Raw genomic sequence first — 21,411 nt, 5'->3', positions numbered from 1 at the left:
TTTGCTCAGCAGAGCTGAGTATAAAAGTCACAGTAAAAGTGTTCTCATATGCACTATACATATTAGCCATAGAAGGGAGGTGAACATCAAATATCTAGGAAAACTTTACACCTGTCTGTGGACACATTTTCTCCTTATACGAGTTGATCAATCCAGATCAAACTTGGCATAGGAACCTAGTAGCCCAAAAGCAAACCAAATTTATAGCAAACTTTCTCGTATATTGAAAAGTGAAAATAATATACAATATTTCATATTCTATTACACAGTTGCTATTGTAAATAGCTGATCTTGAACAAAACTCACACCATAACAAAACCCATAAGTTTTATTGTAAATAAAACTTTTGGCATTTTGGCTTGCTTCCCATAATAATCAAAATACCAAAATATACAGTAATAAAATAGCTAGCAACAATGTGCAGATTAAATGTGCTGCTGTTTTAAGTTTCCTTTTCTTTTCTGATTTACTCTATTTAACTTTCAGTTCATACCAGGATTAGAATAAGAGCTTAAGTCTGAATTAGAGAAGTATTTCATAATTAATACATGTTTCTGAGATATTTATGTCTTGATATAGAATACAGTTTTCTGTAGAAGCAAAATTCAAGATTATTATTAAATCTAATGCATTAAATATACCAAATTCACAAAGTAAAAATCTTAACCACATTTCTACTGTGAACTGGGCTGGAATGAACAAGAAGTGACACACCTGTTTTGCATTTATAGTAAGTTTCTCAATTTGACTTCTACACCTCCTCAATTGTTTCACTTTTTCTGTCTTAATACAAGTTTATTCAAGAATAAATACTACTGAAAATACAAGCAAAGCTTCTGCTCAATTTTATCAAAGTTGTACATGTTTTCCTGAGAAAGAAAAAAAAGACAGGAATGTAGTCTTTTTAAAATAACCTGCATGATATTATGGTAAAAATAAGTGCATTACAGAAAGTTAAAAAAAAAATCCACTATGGATTGTGGTTTCCGTTTTCTTTTTTCTTATAGCAAAACCACGTAAAACTACCTGCTTTGCCCATCGAGGAGAATCAAACCACTGATTTTAGCATTGTTAAGTCAAAAGACTTACAGCTGTCCAGTGGGGGACATTATAGACTAAGAGTTCACTTTTAGTCATAGATTTTCAACGCATTTGTTGGACTTATTCCAAGGGCAGAGCTAGGTATGCAAATTGCTTCTTGAAAAATCAGTCAAACTGCACAGCTACTAACTTTTTGTAACATTTTCATTAACTCATTTTAAATTACACTAATTGATGTAATCAATGTTCCTGGATTATCAATTATATCATTTAAGTTAACTGCTAAACACTATTACACTATCAAGTTGGCAAACAACAACAACTATAACTTTTCTTTTTATAATTACATTGTTTATTTCACTGCAAACTAACAGTGATAAATTTAAGTCTAATAAATATCTAAAACATGTTAAGCATATTTTGTGATTTCAGTACCATCATGAAATTGTTCACTCACTATTGCTGTATTTGTCTTTGAATTTTATTTCATTAGATATTGCTACAAAACAAATTTTTTGTCATAAAATTTGCTTTTCATAAGCAGCATCTGTCAATCTACAACATTTATTAACTGTGTAAATTTTTACCAATAAAACAAAAAGATAAACTTACCACAAAAAAAGAGGAAAAATGCAAACTTAACAACTTCATATTCATTATATTTATGCTAGATTTTGTATGCACTGATTTAAGCAAGTTTCAGTTATTATTATTGATGATACATCTATGTTGTTTTCTTACCACAGTAAAAATATGTTACATTAAATTACAGCCTCCAAAATCAACTACAATAATATCCACAATATAAAAATAACTGCAACTTAAAAATGGTGGTAAATTTACAAGCAGTTACTGATGCTTTACATTTCCAATGAAAAAGTTTGCAAACAGATGGAGTATGCAACACGTCTTGTGTTTTACTATCATAAATGTAAGTGTTACTTTAAAATTCTGAAAAAATTCATTATAGGTTCATGAATACCCTTAACATATTTCATTACTTTTAAGACAAGTTTTTTCATAAATCATCTAAATAAATCAGATGATTCAAAACCAATCTTGTATTCTTGTAATCATTTCTATGTATGTTATATTCAAAATTATGCACACACTTGATTCACAGCTTGAAAAACAGTTTTTGCTTAAAACAGTCCAACGAAACAGTTTTTGATAGTTCAAATGTTTAAGTTACTAACACATCAGTTAAATTTGCCACAAGAAAAGACTTAAAGACCAAAGTAAATCCTACAAGCAAAAGAAGTCTTAACTCTATCATTTGTTTTCAGTAGAATACCGATATCAGAAGCTTCAAATATGATGACATCAACATAATCTAGTATAACTGGAACCACAGTTTTAGCAGAATGCAAGACAAAGCAATTAAATTGTGAAAAAATAATTGAATACAATATGAAATCAATTAGTTCATTCAGAAAATATTTTTTTTAATTAAGATAAACAAAGAGAAGGTTATTTGTGTTAAATAGCAATTTTTAAAAGATAATTAAAACACATGATAAAATAAAAACATCTGACATTTACAAGAGAAATATAAATTACCTGTTCATTGCAGGAGTTTGTTGGTTGTTTCTAACTCTCTGAGATGAAGAAGGGGAACTTAAGTGTCCCATTTCATCATCTGAATTTGTTAAGTCAATTATAACAGGTCTACTGGAAGGTTGCTTTCTACTTCTACATTTTGTAAAAGTTGGAGCACCAGAATCAGGTGAAGGTCTATAGTTGTTTCCAGCACCTTCAGCTAATGGCTGAGTGTCTCTCTCAACTATTTCCTTTGAGTTAGACCTATTAGCAAACAATTATTTTATAAGAATATTTTTATTTTATAAAACTTTTTTTTAGTTAACTTTAAATTATTTGATTTGAAACATCTTCAAGAATTAAAGATTAAACATCTATTAGACTATTTTCTGTATAAACATATTCACTGAAAACAGTTTTGCTTGAAATTGATTAGTTAAGCTAACATGGATTATTCTCTATTCAGAAATGCAACTGCCAATATACAGTCAGATGGCAAAGAATAAAACCACTTGAACAAGGCTACAGCCACAGTTACACCAGGTATAACATTTGTAATTCTTAGCAGCAATAACTCTCTGAACATAAAAAAGAGAATTTAAATGTTATAACATGAGTACAAATCATTTCATAAAAGAGAAAAAAAATGCTGACACTTTATTGTTAAAATTAATTAGTAATGGATAGAAAAAATAATTTAGTAAATATTTACTGTATTAATAACTATAGGAGTTAGAATTATATTTATAATTTACATTATAGTGAAGAATGTTTTTTGTATGTATATTTACTATTATTTACATTATCTGTTCAAAAACAAACAGAGATTAAACACACTATACTTACTTGTACCTTATTTACTAATAATTGTCCAAGTATTTCACAACCAAATATCATTCAACACAACAAAATTATACAACCTTTTCTTTAAACTTTGTTTAAATTACATAAATATGTTATTTATAAAGAGTTTATAGACAAATTATAATAGTTTCACAACTTAGTTAAGAAATTCAGCGAACAAGAATATGTACTAAATAAACACACATTATTGGAATTCTAATGCCATCATTAGCCAATTGTGCTAACCAATGAAACAAACAATAATGTAAATATCAAGCTTTGCAGTAATTCTCCACTGTTTTGTACCAATGCAAAGTTTTATAAGACAATGTTATCATCACTGTGCAGTTTTCCAGTAGAAAGTCTAAAGCATTTCTTGTTTTACACTTACATCTACAATTGACGTCTTTCAACTGAATTTAAGTCTTTATTGTTAGCTACCTTTTTTAAGTGTTTTTTTCTATCACCAATAAATTTCATATATTTATGTTGGGGATCCAAAAAAGATGTATTTATTCATAAAGATGCTAATTTCAAATTCATTTTGTCACCTGATGTATTATATTGTTTATTGTAATTTTTCACTGTTGGTTTCTCTTTGTATCAAATGTTGAATCACTTAGAAAATTAGAACAAGAGCAAATTCTGAAATAATTTTATTTTTTGATGATGGTTTAATTATTATCACTTGAAGTGGTTTCAAGTATCACACAGCCTTTCCATACAAAGCTAACATTCATCAGATATTTTTAGGGTTTTTATGTCTCACACACTCATCTAGTACCACTGTGATTGCCAAATCTTTTCCAGTTAACTGTTCAAACATTTCTTATGGTGATTTACATGTTTTCCAACTTAAAATTAACTTCAATTGTTACAAATTCACTGCCCCCCCGTTTGTTTTTTACGTAATGCATTTGTTGCAATAAAGCTATGCTTAAAACACTCAATGCTCACATCTTACCTTTGAATAAGCTTAGGGATGTTTTTTTAGAAAACAATATAGTTATTACTTGTTGCAACTGTACTGTTCAAGTTGCAGGATAAGGCAGCTTACCAAAACTTACATTTGGTTTTCCTCTCTTTTTTTATTTGTAATAAAAATATTTTGACATTTGAAAATTCATTGTCAATATTACTAACTCTTTTCGTTTCAATACACAATATAAATTACATCAGCCACTGAGAGCTATTAGCAATTCAGTAAAGTTTACACGTGCAATTCTAGAAAATTAACTTTGTGATGACGAAAAATTCACTTGAAATAAAAATGTATCTCAGGACAGCCAGTATGGGTATTAACACTTTTACTAAGAAGGTCAAAACATTGTTTCTGTTTTATTAGTAAGTATTAATACCCATATCAGCCATCATGAGATACAGAATACTAGCTTGATACTCAGTGATACTATGATTCATTAATTTTATGAACTGTGTGTATAACATAGCAAGCACATTAAAAGATAAAACTTCAGTCAAACTTTCTTCTACAAACTAAACATGTTTTAGCTCATCCTTTTTTTTGGTACTTACATTTAAAACTTTACTGAAAGTATTAATTGTTTAGTATGTCCAACCCTAAACAAAAACATTTCTCAAAATAAACTAGGATATCAATTATTCTGACAAAAATATTCTTTCACTGAAATTATATCATTTGTTGTGTATCATTTAGAATTTTACATTAACCTCTGACAATTACACAAAGACATCAAAAATAATTTTCTTTAACTTATGTAATCATGAGCTTTTTGTTTAAAGGCTAAATATCCACATTTAACGATTATTTGGATTTTACAAACCACACCTTACTTCTAGAAAATAGAAGGCACTTTAAAAAGTTCTACTTAAATTTACATGTATAATTTGAAGTATAAGATACTGACCTCACAGTTTACAATTAACTATTCAAATAAATCAATAAATTCACTAGAATGCTTATTCAATGCAATGCAATAATCTCTATTCTATAATTTAGATGGATATACATATGGACAAGTAAAACCAGTCATTCAATAAAAATTAATACATATAAAATCACACATAGTTCCAAATTTTAAATGTGATACAGATTTACAAGTCAATAAAAATATATTGTTTAATACAATTTACTTCTTTAAATATTTTATAAAAATACATCTAAAAAATAAAACTAACTGCCTTTTAGTTTCATATTTAACGCAAACTTCATACCCAGAAGGCTGTAATGGTTCTATGCTAACAACTTCAACACTATTCACTTCTTCATCTAACTGAGCATTCTGAGTTGCTGGCCAATCCCTCAATCCTTGTCCATCTCTCTTGTTAGTGTTCTGTAAAGTTATGTTAGCTTTGTCCACACTATGAGAAGTTCCACCTGTTTAAAAAATAATTAATGACTAAAACAGCTTTCAGTTTTAGCTTAGGATGTATTGTAATATGAGGATACCACCAAGCAAACTTATTTAAATGAAAAATATTTCCAGATAAACTTAATAAAGAGCACTTTACGGTGTCACTAAAGTAAAGTATTTCTAACGTAATTAGAATCATTTATATACTTCAATAGTTTGTCAGCATTTTATTTTTCTCCTTTTGTAAAGTGTGTATGCATGATAAATATAAATAATTAAGTAAATTAAATACAAATGCTGTACACGTTTCCCATTCTTTCTTTTACCAAAAAGACTTTTACATGACTAGTTTATGTACATAAATAATAACCAATTACAAAAGGTTCATTAACTTGAATAAATTATTCAAGCCATAATTATAAAAAGAACACATTTCCTACTTGTATACCTGAAAATAAGTAGTTTCTATTTTCTTCAGTAATTAGATCTTCACTACATTTCTCAAATTTTTGTTATGTTATGTCTTACATATTTTAATCATTTTAAAATTTCAATGACAAACATAACTCTAACCTATTTAATTGTTACAATGTAATATTAATACTATCAGTGTCTAATTGTATACATTAATAGTATTTTTTTTATTAGTTAAAAAAAATAAATTAATTGCACAACACAAAATTTGGAATTAACCACGATGGTGAAAGGGAACAATTACACAAATATACAGATTTAACTAAAAATGCTTAAGAGGAATTATTTCCAAAGCAAAAGATGTTTAATCATAACCCAATTAATTTTTGATGCAAATGAGAAGGTTTTCATTTTAGTGTAGTTCAGTTAGTTTCAAAAACACTGGAACTTTTTGAAATTTTATATACATGTGTGTGTGTAACTAATTTGCATTTACAAATCAGCTTGAAATGTACAACATGTGATTACGATTGAAAAACAAATTGCATTATACCAAAAACAATCAGGTGCTTCAATTTTAACGTATATCAACTCAGCTAAACTAAATAATAGGAAGTGTCATCCCAATGAGTTTCAATGGTATATAGTTGTGATAAACAGCATGGATGGATAAAAAGATAGGTACAGTGTTGTGAAGAAATCATTCTTCAAACCGTTTCCTCAAGAATTTTTGGAATAAAAGGGTCTGTGTATAAAGTAGGATAATAAATGAAAAAATATTACCTTCTTAAGACTTCTCTCTTAAGAATCTTAGCTGTGCATATACACAATTCATTTTAAATGATTTGTAACTATTGTAACCTACCTTAACATGTTAAAGTGTATGATGATTGATAAGAAATACTACTTTCTCATGTAACCACTTTCCATATGTTCACCTTAACTAAGATTGTAAACATTTAAAACTTTAGAATGATTTAATGTTAACATTTTTTAGATAGCTTGTCCAGCTAGGCAAGTGGATGCCAATTCTTACTTGTCCAACTTTATTATACAGTTGGTTTATAATGATGGCAAAAATATACTAACACATTACAATGATACATTTATCCTGAACTAATGTTTAAATCAATGGATACACAACTTGTGTTTACAAGTATTTGCTAAAATCCTGATGAATTAAGTCTCCCAAAAATAATTGTTACTAACCTGAATTATCTACAGTTAAATGCTAATCAAAACAGTATGCTAATTACAAATGCACTTATTCAAAAGTCAATAGCTTACATGTAGTAAAATAATACCAGATGATTTAGCAGAGTGATAGCCAAATGGATTAATACAAATACACAGTATCAGATGTATTAAATTTATAAATAATTGTTTATCACCATCTTATATTAAAATACAGAAAAGTATCTAGAGATGGTATAAAAGTAAGTAACTACAGGTATAAGATAATTATAAGAAAAGTATATTGACTAATTAGATTATCTCTTAGATGCTAAAAATTCTATAACTCCATAAAAGACTATCATATTTTGAACTTTCTTTTTTTGCCTCAGTATCTATAAAAGTATTGTGATACTTGCTAGATACTTCATTTGATCACATGAATTTCCATTATATTCTTTTTACAATTGATACATATATATGAACATGTTAGTTTTCAATATGTTAGTTATAGCAACTACAGCATATAGAATTTAAAATTCCAATTACTTATCCAATTAGTAAACAAGATTAGCCACTAATTTCTTAATGAAATAGTACTGACTCATAAATGTATTTTGATTACTGCAATAAATGTAACACTGCAACTTAAACACTAATGTAGATATAATTTTCTTTCTTAACTTATGCAATAACTGAATTTTTTATTTATAAAATAGTTATAATTTTTGCATACTGAAAATGTATTTTTGATAGGTACTTCCCTCTTCTCACAAGATTAGTATTTTTAGTTTAGTGCTGCCTTCTCCACATTAACTTTTTTTTTTCATAACAAAAGCCACAAGTTTTCTGCACCCTACTATTGGAACCAAAGATTCTAACACGTCTGATGCAAATCATCATGCATCATCTCTCTACCAACAGGAGAAAACTACTATGACATGATGTATGCGGCTCCCTCTAAGTGAAACTAACAAACTATCACTTTAAAGTTTGGCAGAAAACATAAGCACCAGAAGATTGTGGGGAGGAGGGTGGGATGTGTCACAGGAAGGAAGTACCTATCAAAAATAAATCTTCAATATAGGAAAAGTATAACATCTCATACAGCACTTCCCTCCATTTGCAATACTGGCTAAAATTCCACATTTAAAAGGAAGAGGGCTGGTGTGAGGGAAAAACAGACCTAATCCCTGAAAGCATCTGAAGGAAACTTCTGTAGAAACAGGTTAGATGATTGGAGCAGGGATTGTGCACCACTTTTTTTACTATGTTTCTCATTGTCATGACCAACTGAGAATAACCACAGAGGAAAAGGAAGAAAGCACATCCAAGTTGGATAGGATAAGTCAGAAAAGTGATCCCAACTGGATAAATATGGAAACTCAATCCCATAGAAGTAAGGTAAGTAATAAAACATGCATCTCATGGTAAATAATGGCTAGGGCAAGGTGGATTGTATTCAGTATGTTAACTACATCTAAAACCTCCTTGTTGGGTACAGACATCTGTATGCAACACAACATACAGTGTGGATCTGCTTGTGTATGTAAAGAATACCTGGAAAACACCACTCACCACAGAGTAGGATTCAAGAGATGAAATTTGGAGCAAGAGCTCCTAAAAGAAAAGAAGGCACTAATTAAGACTTACCTAATAACATAGCCACACCTAAGTCTGAAGTACAGCCATAGGTTGTAGGTGATACCCAGAGGAAATAATGGGAGATAAATGTTTGAGGGGTGGTCCAGGTGTCCAATTGCAGAAGGTGTTTGTTTTGATGGGAGGTAACATGGAATGAAGCATGCTGGGAAATGGACAAAGATGAATAAGCCAACTGAATTAAATGATGAACCCAACTAAGAAGGGTAAAATAGATAAAGGTCAAGAGAAGAGGAGGATTGCCATGGGATAAAGAGGTGGAAATCTTTGAAGGAAGCTGTGTGGGCAATATAACAATGAAAGCCATGCACATGACATGGAAGTTCATCCAGATCAGGAAAAGGGTAGAGATGAGACCAAAAGGAGGAGTTACCATCAGGAGATGACAAGGTATTGGAGAGAAGGATAAAGGAGAAGACAGGTTTGGTGATACAGTGTTCAAGTGATGTCAAGAGTGAACAGATCTGAACAACATCACCCACAGGTCAAGAGAAGGAAACATGCTTTAAGGAATAGGTGAAACAAAGAGCAGAAGGCAATAGGCTCAAATGAATGTAAAGTAAGGGAATGGAGCACCATCTCAATGTCCCAGGGACCAAAACAAAGGTAACTGGTGACTGAGGGTGGTGTCAAATGCATCAGTAAAGAATACTGGGATCATGTGAAATGCAAAACATCTATATAAAAAAAAGTCATCCAAATGTGCAGTGAATAAGAAGCCAGTATTCAGGTCCTGACAATATAGCAACCCAACCCAAAAAGTCCAAGCAACAAATAAACCATGTTAACAGGGTTAGAGACTCAGATAACAGCAGACCAAGAACGATCCTCAGACGGGAGTCAGAATGAGGAAAGGTACTTCACAAGAGTTGTCAAAGTAAGGTGAAAACGAAAATACTGGGCAATGGTAAGATGTATATGAAATTCAAGTCCTTTTTCTCCAAATAATTCATGTAATTCTGCCTTGCATGGTACAACAACAACAAGAGTTGTATTATTCTTACCCACAGTAAGGCATACTAAGATTGACTTCCCACATTCTTGGCAAGCAGAAAATTAAGACTAGCATTCTCAGCAAACGAGATGAAATTCTTGTAAGACTGACTACTTGCTGCAACAGTCACATCTAGGAATTTGTCACACTGCCTCAAATTTTCATAACATTGAGATGATTCTGACATTTGGCACTAATCAAATTATCCAATATACTCTTCATTTTTCTCTTACATTCATTTACATCACATGCCATAAGTCTGGGATCTTGGCATAACATATTTCTGGCAACTGGATAGTTTATTGTTGGGCTTTTTTCCACCAACTTAACAACAGTTAATACGAAGCAAAGGCCTGCAATCTACTATGAATTCTTCTGAGGATATCACTGTCAACAAGCACTTGATTTCTTTTTCAGCCACAAAACCAATCTAAACAATTACTATCATTTGTTGACACTGTTTGAATAACACAATGTGCTTGGATCCTTTTATGCAGCTTTTAAGTGCAATTTTGCCCATATTCAAAATGTTGGAAGTTTTCTTGCACACGTTGCAACCAACATTATGTTTAGCTGCACTGCTATGTACAGGCCAGTTTACATATACTGGTTTATCAAGCCATAAGAAATTAAAGGTCATTTCTCACACAGCACAATTTTAATTTTCTTCATGTTTTGTCATGCTTACTGTGTTATTCTCATTAATGATTCACATGTGCAGAATGCAGTTTTAGCAAGTGGTAGTTTGTGCTTTGTTGAAACTTAAAGCATTGTGCACATGTGAATCATTAATGAGAATAACACAGATTCAATTCAGTAACATTTCTCATGGCCTATGAACATTAAAATCAGATATATATCATTCAAAAAATAACTGAAATAACAAGTACTTATACAGTAGAAAGTGTAAACATGTTATTTAAAATAAAAAGCTGTGTATACAATATTGAGAAAACACTTTCTGCTTTTATAAATTTTCAAAAACATAAACCATACAAACAATATATCAAATAATGCTATTCAATACTTCTAAACATGTAAACTGACACTAAAAATTTTATAAACTGTATATTCATTAATATATATATATATATATATATATATATATTTTCACCATTAATGTCTAACAGTGTCACAAGATTGTCACAACATAAAATGCATGACACTATGGATTTCACCAATGCACACATTTACAGAACACAATGTTTCTGAAGCCTTACTAATCAAAACACATGACCTCAAAATTTATAACCATTCACAAACATCTTTTACCTTTTTAAACTTTGGCATATTATCCATCTTTTACATAAAACTTACATCCTTTATATTAGGTACTATTACCAATAACATACTATCTTTGTGAATTGTTCGAGGTAGAACATTTTTGACCTTCAATTTTAAATAAGCTCAAGTACCTTATTTATTACACTATAGTTTTTATAATGATATTCAAACTTAATTGTTCTGTGTTGAGCTTGAAAATGATCACACTAGTGGTCAAAACATTTTACACATTCTAACATATGAAAATTTCCAACTATCTACTGCAAACTTTAGATAAATTTATATCATGTGATAATCTACAATTTACTCACCCGTGCTATGGTAATCACTGTTGGCCCTGCTGCTGGACCTTATCAGTTCATGTGACTTTTTACTGTTATGTAACTGATGTCTATTATTGTTAGACTGTGCACTTCTGCTTGGCTGAGAACTTGAAAGGGATTTGTTTACCTGTGCTGATGCTACTGAAGTGACCAAACTGACTATATCAATATCATTTTCACTTTCTGAAGAGGTATCCATGGTTAGTTCCTCAGACGATTCAGATACACTGTGCTCTCTACCAGAGTAAATAGCTCTTCCAGTACTGTGAACAGAAAAACTTTGAACATCTCTGATAGTGTGCTTATCTGTATTTTGTTTGTCATCAACACACACTTCTGCAACTCCTTTATTCTTGTTATGATTAACAATTCTTGAAGTTTCTTTGTCAACTAGCTTCCATTGTCCCATGGTTAATTGTTGAATAGACTGTTGAACCTTACGAGGTTTTCCTTTTCTATCCTCCTTATCTCCTTCAGTTAAAACACGCTTTCGATGTCTTGAATCAAAATGATCAAGCGTGTTTCCTGATGGCTGTCTACCAGCATCTTCACACCATGCAACTTCTGTACCTCCATCTACACTGAGAACAGATGCCTCTGCTATTTGAAGTTCCATATTTGTTTACACATAATAATTCTCCAACTTAACATAAAAATTTCTAGAGCTGGATGAAGCAATTCTCAATAACATTATGAAGTATGTTAGAGTTTTTAGTTCATTTATAAATACTTATTAAACACAATATTTTGTTCTTGTTTTTCTTCTCTCCTGTAGCTTCTTCACAACAAAACAAAGTTGTTTATGATATTACATTTCCAGCTCTGAAGAGTTGCAAACTAATCTTTTGAGAAAAACCATGTCTTTCTATAACCTGACATCCTTCTTTGCCTATAATTGGGTAAAACAACCATAACACAAATAATATTAACTTACACATACTACCATACAATAAAATAAAAATAAACAAAAAAGATACAATGTTTTTCCTTTGTTTCACCAATCTACAAATAATAACTTTCCTTACATAAAATATTTCTATTTAATAAACTATGAATGGGTATGAAACACGTGTAGGAAAGAAATTTATTTACTCCTCTGACTTACTATCACATTGAGTAAAGTTCAATCATCCATAAGATTAGCTGAAACTCATAAATTTTAAAAATAGTATATGTATTTACCTTTAAGCAAGAGTTTTGTTTGGCTTGCTGGACAGTAACACTGGTATTCAATTTTCTCCATTTTAGAACGTATTAAAAATTAGAACAATGCTTAACTAATTTTATCTGTTTATATTTATCATTACCAACGTTAAACTATTCTTAATGAAGAATCTAAATCATAAGAATTTTTAAATTACAGTTTCATCATGCTGACTTCCAATGATTAGAAACTAATACAAAATTAATCTTTCAAAAAATATCCTCTTGCCATTACAAGTGGCAGCACAGACCCTAATGTGACATAAAGCCATGTAATATTTGAGTTTGCAAGTACACTCCAAAATGTGGAGAGAAAAAAAAAAAGACTGTCTACCCAAGAAAACTATAGTTTCCAGAACAATGTCCAAAATATTTTCAAAACTTCCTCAACTTACATCCTTGTCTGCATCTATAACCTCAATCTTAATAATAATAAAAATACTTAAACTCTGTTACAAAATGTTGTGCTCTGTTTGCAAAGGAAGATGTAATACTTGTTATGGGTAGTTTTGATGTCCCAGTTTGCTTCATATTTCTTTGTTTTAAATACCATTAAGTATAAGGGATGAACAAATTTTGGAAATTTTATGTCCCTCAATTTGAACACAGCTTTATCATCCAACTGTATGAACAATTTGTGTTGGTAAAAGTTACTACAAACCCTTCTCAACAATGAACAATTTTCAGTTGCATCATAATTCCTACCAAATGACAAAATGTAATTCTGATACATGGTGTTCCACCTCAACTTCATCTCAGCTATAGTTTCTGTGCTATTTGCTCATTTGTATATTGCAAATCATTTTAATAATCAAAATCAAATTCCCTATACTTTGATTCATTCTTGAAAATGACAGATATGGAAGCATCCCCAACATATTTTCATGAAACGAAAAAGATAAAACAGTATTTCATAAATGTACAAGGTGACCATTATAACACTTATGCAAAAAAAATAAATAAATCACAAGGCAGGTTATTTTTTAAGATGTTTTAGTAGGGTATTTTGTAGATTTCTTATATAATGTTGCAAAACAGCACATATGATCAAGGACACCAAAAGCATACATATTTTTTCTTTCCTAATAATTAAAAATAACATGCTACTAAGACAGAACTTATTATAAATTTCTCAAATTTATTATAATATCTGCAAATACTTTAATATAATACAACAGAATCATAGTTTAATAAGATATTTAACAATATTTGTACATTTAACATTTTATGATTTCTCCGATTAAAGACAACAAAATCTACATAAAATATCCTGTGAATACAAATTCAACATTAAGCATGTATTTATACATATTTCCTAAAGGCTGACCTTTCATTGTCTATCACATGTGAAAGTTTTCTTCTCAAATTAAAACAAAATTCAAGAAACCTTACATCAGTGATGTCATGAAACTGAGTAAAAAAGACAACTAGATGTTTAGAAGTAATTGAAGATGCAGACAATAACAGAGGATTATATTTTGGTAAAACATAATGCTTTATTAGTTGTACTTAGTACTGAACTCCCTTACACCCTTTTTTCTAAGTATTCATATATTTCTGCACCAAGATAACTTTATATCTGTTGTATAGTGTTGTTCTCATGGAAAGTCTATTAATCATTCCCTACCCATTATAGAAGTTCTCCAATCACGTGTGTGACACTATTTTTACACAACAGAAACCTTACATGTATATTTAGTTTAACACTAAATTATTTCAAACTTATGTCAAAACCTAAAATGGTTATTACCTCATGTAAATTTTTAAAAACAAATCACATGTTTAGAAGTTCCTTCCACCTAATACACATTAACAGTACAAAATTGATTGCAACAGTGAGTGAAAAAGATTACATGTTAAAAACGTTATACAAGTAAAATATTCTTTTAACCTACCATAGTATCTGCTCTTGTAATGTTAAAATAATCAAATGAAAAATAAACTTTGTAGACAGACAACCAGAACTGAGGGCATTCACATAAAAGCTGAAATATTATGACTACAGACAAGAGATGAACAAAATGTGAACTAAATCTCACTAAAACATGAGATAAGTTTAGTTATTCTTCACAGACATCAGATTCTCTGTTTTAGAGTCCATTACCACCACCATTTACATTATCACTTCATCATGTTAAAAAAATCACACATTCAACAGTTCTGTGATAAATCATTTTCTTTGTCCTACTACTGATTACAAGCACTTGAGATATATAAAACAAGCATGCTGATCAAATACGTTAACCCCTTTTGCTACGAGCTCAGGATAATTTACGAGTTTGTCTACAAATTTGCACATTAACTATTTACACTTTTATCTATAATATAGTAGGAATATCTTACCACAATTTCATAAACAATTTTTGTAAAGACTAAAAGTATTTTGTATACAGAAAATCAGATTTTTTAAAGAAATATTTGTACTAAAGATTTGTTTGTGAAAAACTGTTTCGTTACTAGTCTGAGTACAAAGTGATTTCATGTTATGATTAAAAAACTATTCTTTGTTTCAGAAATCTCTACAACCTCTTAAATACATTTCAAAAATTTATTTTCAGTAAAGCTTTGTACTTTATGTTATTGTCTATACTATGAACTATGTGAGGTCTGTCACATAAACAACCTTGTAACCATCATAGAAAAATTATGAAATAAATATAAGTTATGCTTTTTTCATGCCAGAATGTCTACATATTATAATATGAAAATACAAATGCTTAGTCTAAGCAGCTTAAGTACATATTAATTTTTATTATACTAACTTTCCAGTCATGCCTATACTAATGAGGTGCACATGGACTCCTGTTATGCATCCAGTAACATAAATCTGACCTTTAGTTTTTCCTGTCTTGGCTGTGTTTTAGGTGACTAGTATTTTGTAATATATAGTCACATTTCAATTATTATATATTATATATATGTACATATATTATTACTATTTAGAAATAAATTATTGTTTTTCTTATATTACAGAACAATAAATTAAGATGTAAAGCAAACAATTATCTCTTCTCACTATGATCTTTGTACTTGGTTGTTGCTGGACACAAGTTGCTAAGCCTTTTAAAATTTTTCACATGGAAGATAAAATTTTTGTAGGTTTTCTATTTACAGTTGAATAACCAAAACATCATAAATTACTATATTGATGCCACAGAATTCCACTATAATTTATTAAACTTAGTAACTAAGATGTATTTAATTTTTACAAAATATGAAACTTCAAGCAGACTAAAGAAACAACCTACTTCTTTGAAAACTTGTATCAAAAGAATATGGAAATTTCACAAATTGAAATGACTGAGAAAAAACACTCTGGGGATAATCAAAGTTGTTGATTGGTTATTCATGTCATAAAATGTAGTAAGAGTATATAAGGAACCATTTCAAAAAACAGAAAGAGTTAAACATGGCCACTATGGTTGAATCAGTACATAAGTCGTATCTGAGCAACATAAAAAGATACGAGGTTCTTATTTTATATTCTAGTTTGTTAGTATCAGTAATTTAAGTTCCCAATTTGTAGAAAATCACAGACTTAATATTTTGATATCACAAAGATCTAATTTTAAACAGTGCTGCATTAATATACCACGTGACTCACTAAAATCTATATTTATGTGCGTTATTTTAATATTTACTTTTAAATTAAGAAAATGACTCGTACAATATAAAAATTTAAACTGTAATCTACAATGTTTCCAAACTTACTGATGTAAATTTATAAAACAGTAGTTCAAAAAGGTTTGAATGCAAGCCAACAAATACAATGACATAGCCTTTGACCTGTGACCCTTCACAACAGGGTTTTGGAATTAATATTCATAGGAGATGAAAGATAGTCATATAAAATTATCAAACTTAAAATTTTCTTAAATACATTCAACCTTTTCATAACAGGTAGGTCAAAGAGCCCACAACAAGTCCTTTTCCGTTACATTCAAAACCTAAATTAATTTATTATCAAGATTCATAAATAAATTTAACATCAAAATGTAGTTAATAAATCAAATGTTAGCATTATCTAAGCTTCTAGTTTGTAATTTTATCAGGAAATATTTAAAAAATACTCACTCTTACCTAGTATGAAAATTGACATTTATTCTCGAGGTCTTCTATATTTACCACTTCTCTCTAAAGCAGAGAATTTAACTTGTATTCCTAAGTATAATACAAATATTACTAAGACAATTTAATTTTTATAGCCTTCATCTTTTTTATTTATGGAGTACTAAACAAGAAAGTTACATCCACTTGCTACACCCACGTATCACATCCTTTCTATACCAAATTGTCAATAATTCTCTCCGATGTTTTATACTATATCATTTATAATCTGTAAGTAGACAGGCAAAGTTTTAATTTATCAAATGATGTATAATGTTAGAATGTTTTCAGCATAGAGTACTTTCATTTCCATTTTTTGAAAATTTATATCACAATGCTCAACTCAAGCAGCTAAGAGATTTTAAACCATTTTGTCTCATTTAGAAAGCTAATTAAATTATAACAGTTATAGGACATTGTTGGCTTTCTGAATGTTATTCTGTGTTCTTAGGTGCATCATATAAATACATAATTTAGTGTACAAGTACCCTCATTAATAAAAATAGGTTTAAATATAATTGGCAAACAGAAAAAAAAGTTTAAAAGTAAGCATTATAATGCTTGTTTTGCATGTATATTTTTCATTAATTGTTAAGAAAGTAATGACATAAAAATTACAAAGTTAAGCCAGATAAGGTTAAATTGCTCTATGTAATTAAAATACTTTACAGTTGCAAGGTTATTTAAACTGACCAAATACAAGTAGTGTTAAGGTAGATAAAATACAGTTTCACTTTGATACTTATTTAGGAGATCCGAAGTTATGCAAATGAAATTTGGAAATTTTCAGATTAAAGTATTTTTAATCTTAACATAAATATTACATTGTATTCAAACCAGTCAATACTGATTCTATCTTTAGTTAAAAAAAAAGAGTTATGTTTACTGAAAGGTTACCTCATTTTGTAAAGATTAAAATATATAATTAAAAGTTATGAAGATACTGAGTTACTTTGTTGTTGTAAAATCAGTCATGTCAACCAACCCCATACAGAAGTAGTTGACATAACATTTGAGGCTCCTTGGTCCATCATGGCTGTCTTGTGTTTCATCAAACATCTATCTTCCTATAACCAGCTTTGACTGCTCAATTATTCATCACACCTTCTCTTAAACTCTATCAATCCTGTTATTTCTACTATATCTAAAGGCAACCTATTCCAAAGGCTGACCTGCCTATCTGAAAAATAAAACTTTCTAATTTGAATATAATTTATGCCATAGCTTATGTCCTTTAAGTCCAGCATAAAAAAATGTTTCATCAATCCTTTTTTTTTTATATAAGTTTGAAAATAAATAATATCTTCAAACTCTTCTTGTATTCAAGAAAAAATTTAGAATTTTGTTGTCCTTATATTACAACCCCTCCATCTCAAGAGACACACTAATAGCCTTCCTTTGAACTCTATTTTTTCCACCAACACAATGTTCTTCTTAAAGGACCCCAAGAATGAACACAATATTCTAATTGTATTCTAACAAAAACCTATGGAAGGATAATCTACTTTTACTTGTATTTAACACTTGTAGAAACAACTCAAAATCCTATTTTTTTCTTACTTGCAACAACACAATGTCTAAAAAATTTAAGAGACTGATCAACCACAATACAAAAATCCATTTCTTCCATAATATTAGAGTTTATTACCATCAAGGCAGTAATTATAGTTCAAGTAAGGATATATTAAATGCTTTACCTTGCAATTAGCATAATTATATGCCATCTGCCATTTATTAGACATACTGTCAAATAACTCAAGTTACTTTGAGAAACATTTTCTTCACAGCCAATTATGCCAAACTTTATTGTAATCAGCAAACTGATAAACTTATTGGCTATTTCATTATCAGTAGCATTAATATATATAAAAAAGAATAAGGTTCTCAGTATTGGACTCTAACCTATTCTACTTATAACTACAAACCAGTTTAACTGACTTTCCTTTACTATAATTGTATACCTCCTCTACTCTAACCAACACTTCATCTACTGAGCTAACATATCTATTATATCTACAGAACTAATTTTCTTTACCTTTGAAAACCTTTATACTTGTCATTGAAAGCAGTGTTATCTTTGAAGAAGGTAAACAGATTCATTGGAACAGATTTTCCCCATGTAAAACTATACTGGTTGTCCAAAAAATTGTGAACTGTGTTAGCTAGCTTTGCAAAGCATTTTTGATCAGTTTCCCCAAAACTTTTACCACCATAAAGTAGGATGAATTAGCTACAATTATTTGGATAATGCTTATCACTTTGCTTAAAAATAGGTGCAGCATTAGCTAGCTTCTAACCTTTTGGCACCTGCCCACTTCCCAGTTTCACCTAAACTTTTATTAACAGGCTTAATTATTCAATCCTTAACATTTTTTATTATCTCTGAAAAATTAAAATAGAATACAACACAGCATATTCAGAAAAAATTTTAGTAAATGTATTAAAATGTATTCTTTATGGTACACATATTTATCAATAATAATGGAGCAGTAATTACATTTTTCTCTATTCCTTACAATTTCCAATATTAACTGGAAATTATATCATTTATTACAAAAGTGACAAAGGAAATGTGAAGCAAGGTATTAACTTTTTTTAGCTTGATCAAGTACATGAAAAACATTGTCTTACAGTTTTTAAATGCCACAAGATTAATCTATAATATTTTGTATTTACATTTTGGATATTTGATTAAATGCTTTGCACAGTAAAATAAAACTATCACACAATTTGAAGTGATCCTTTGAAATCATGGTCAATAAATAAACAAAAGTTTATTTTAAAATAAATAAACCATAATACATTTTATTACAGACTAATGTCTTTTATTAACATATTTTATACAATTATAACCATCTTCTATCAACACAGAACCAACAATCAATGCTATAAGCCTATTAAATGTTTTTTTTTGTTACAAAAATAAATTATAAAAAAAGTTTCAAGTTATTTTTTATTTATATAATACTAACAATAACCTTTCCTATGCTGTAGTAGTAAAGTGTCTCAAAGTTGTTTTTAACTAATAAACAAATAGTATGATTTCAGTCTGGTGTTCTGTGTTTGAATAATAAATATTTCATACTCTATTACATGAATTTTATGTAAATTTTGAAGTAAACAACTATTATTTTAATTTTCATGGTTCATTTTCTTTATGTTTAAATTAAGTTCTAAATTAATAATAGTAGAAGGAAAAAACACTAAACCCCTTAGCAGTAGGAATTAATTACTATTACTACCATGGAATGATTATTTATATAGCAACAATGTATTATTTCTGCAAAGAAATAATAAAAAAACTAAGACAATCGATGTATTTATCATTAAAATTTCTCCTCCAAACCTAACAGCAATAGTAACACTCGTTGTAGTACTAATATGTAACAGAAAGGTAAACTGATAATACAGCATTAATGTTTAAAATAAAAAACACAACACGTTAAAACTCCTATGATTTCCCAACAACATATATTTAAAAAAACAAACCAAATTCAAATCCCAATCAAAGTCATCAGTTAATCCTATAACTACCCTCGAATCCATTTCAAGAGCTTAACTAGTTTAAACCTTGTTTAGGAAGGTCATTTGTTTAAAGTTAGGCTACTCTGCTGAAAGTAAATGTCAGTGTCAATCTTCTATACACTTGTTCTTGTAAAAATACACAACATAAAATAATTTTCCTATAACTAATGAATTATAATATAAACAAAAAACGAGAAATAACTAAATTCTTAACAATAAATAATAGCAAAAATTTACAAAACAACAGCAAACCTGATAAAAGTTCTTCGTCCTCAAGACAAAACAAATAAGCATCACAAGCTACCATCCATAATGACATATCTTAAACTAGGGACCGTTAAATTATAAGTACTTTACATTATATATAAATTTTAGCGCAGTACAGCTTTTGTTAGCATTTCAGTAATATTTAATTATAAATGTTTACTATTCAACGCATTTATCTGTTTTTTTATAAATATACTGATAAAACTTAATTTGAATTTTTCAAAACAGAATTATAAACGATATAATCGTAAAAGAGATACCTTAACAAACATATTGATTAATTTTAAAATTCCCCCTTTCGATGCTCAGCGGGAAGTCTTAGAGTTTTCATCACTAAATTCCGAAGTTCTATACTCTTGGTATATATTTTATTTAAGACAAAACCTAAAACTAAACTATTTGTGCTCTATCAACTACAGGTATCAAAACCCGATTTTTTAGCGTTGTAGGCCTAGTGACTTACCTTTGTACCACTGGGAGTCTCATGATAAGTAAAGCATGGATAACGTTTTGCTAAAGATTGAACAAACAACTCTTATTATAAAACTAAATTGAATAGACTTGTTTGTTTGTTTTTTAAATTTCGCGCAAAGCTACACGAGGGCTATCTGCACTAGCCATCCTTAATTTAGCAGTGTAAGACTAGAGGGAAGGCAGCTAGTCATCATCATCACCCACCGCTAACTCTTGGGCTACTCTTTTA

The 21,411-nt window shown here is 29.3% G+C and overlaps 1 protein-coding gene across 4 annotated transcripts in view; it reads right to left on the bottom strand.

The window, feature by feature from the left end:
* Nucleotides 1-20,777, bottom strand: part of LOC143249782 (uncharacterized) — a 66,034-nt gene extending 45,257 nt beyond the window's left edge. For 3 of the 4 annotated variants that reach the window (XR_013027944.1, XR_013027945.1, XM_076500199.1), the window contains exons 1-4: nucleotides 20,694-20,777; nucleotides 11,595-12,495; nucleotides 5,617-5,779; nucleotides 2,602-2,844 (exon numbers count right to left, since the gene is read on the bottom strand). Coding sequence is in view for 2 of the 4 variants with exons in the window: in XM_076500199.1 (XP_076356314.1) it covers nucleotides 2,602-2,844; nucleotides 5,617-5,779; nucleotides 11,595-12,222 (1,034 nt within the window). In the remaining 2 variants the exon portion in view is untranslated. Of the gene's footprint in view, nucleotides 1-2,601; nucleotides 2,845-5,616; nucleotides 5,780-11,594; nucleotides 12,496-16,889; nucleotides 16,944-20,693 lie in introns of those variants that run through there. The other variant, XM_076500200.1, reaches the window with a different exon arrangement.
* Between the last annotated feature and the right edge of the window lie 634 nt (nucleotides 20,778-21,411).

Source organism: Tachypleus tridentatus, chromosome 4 (assembly GCF_004210375.1).
Source record: "Tachypleus tridentatus isolate NWPU-2018 chromosome 4, ASM421037v1, whole genome shotgun sequence".
NCBI classification, from domain to species: domain Eukaryota; kingdom Metazoa; phylum Arthropoda; class Merostomata; order Xiphosura; family Limulidae; genus Tachypleus; species Tachypleus tridentatus.
Note: the sequence above shows the minus strand (reverse complement) of the source record. Positions and strands in the feature narration are given on the sequence as shown.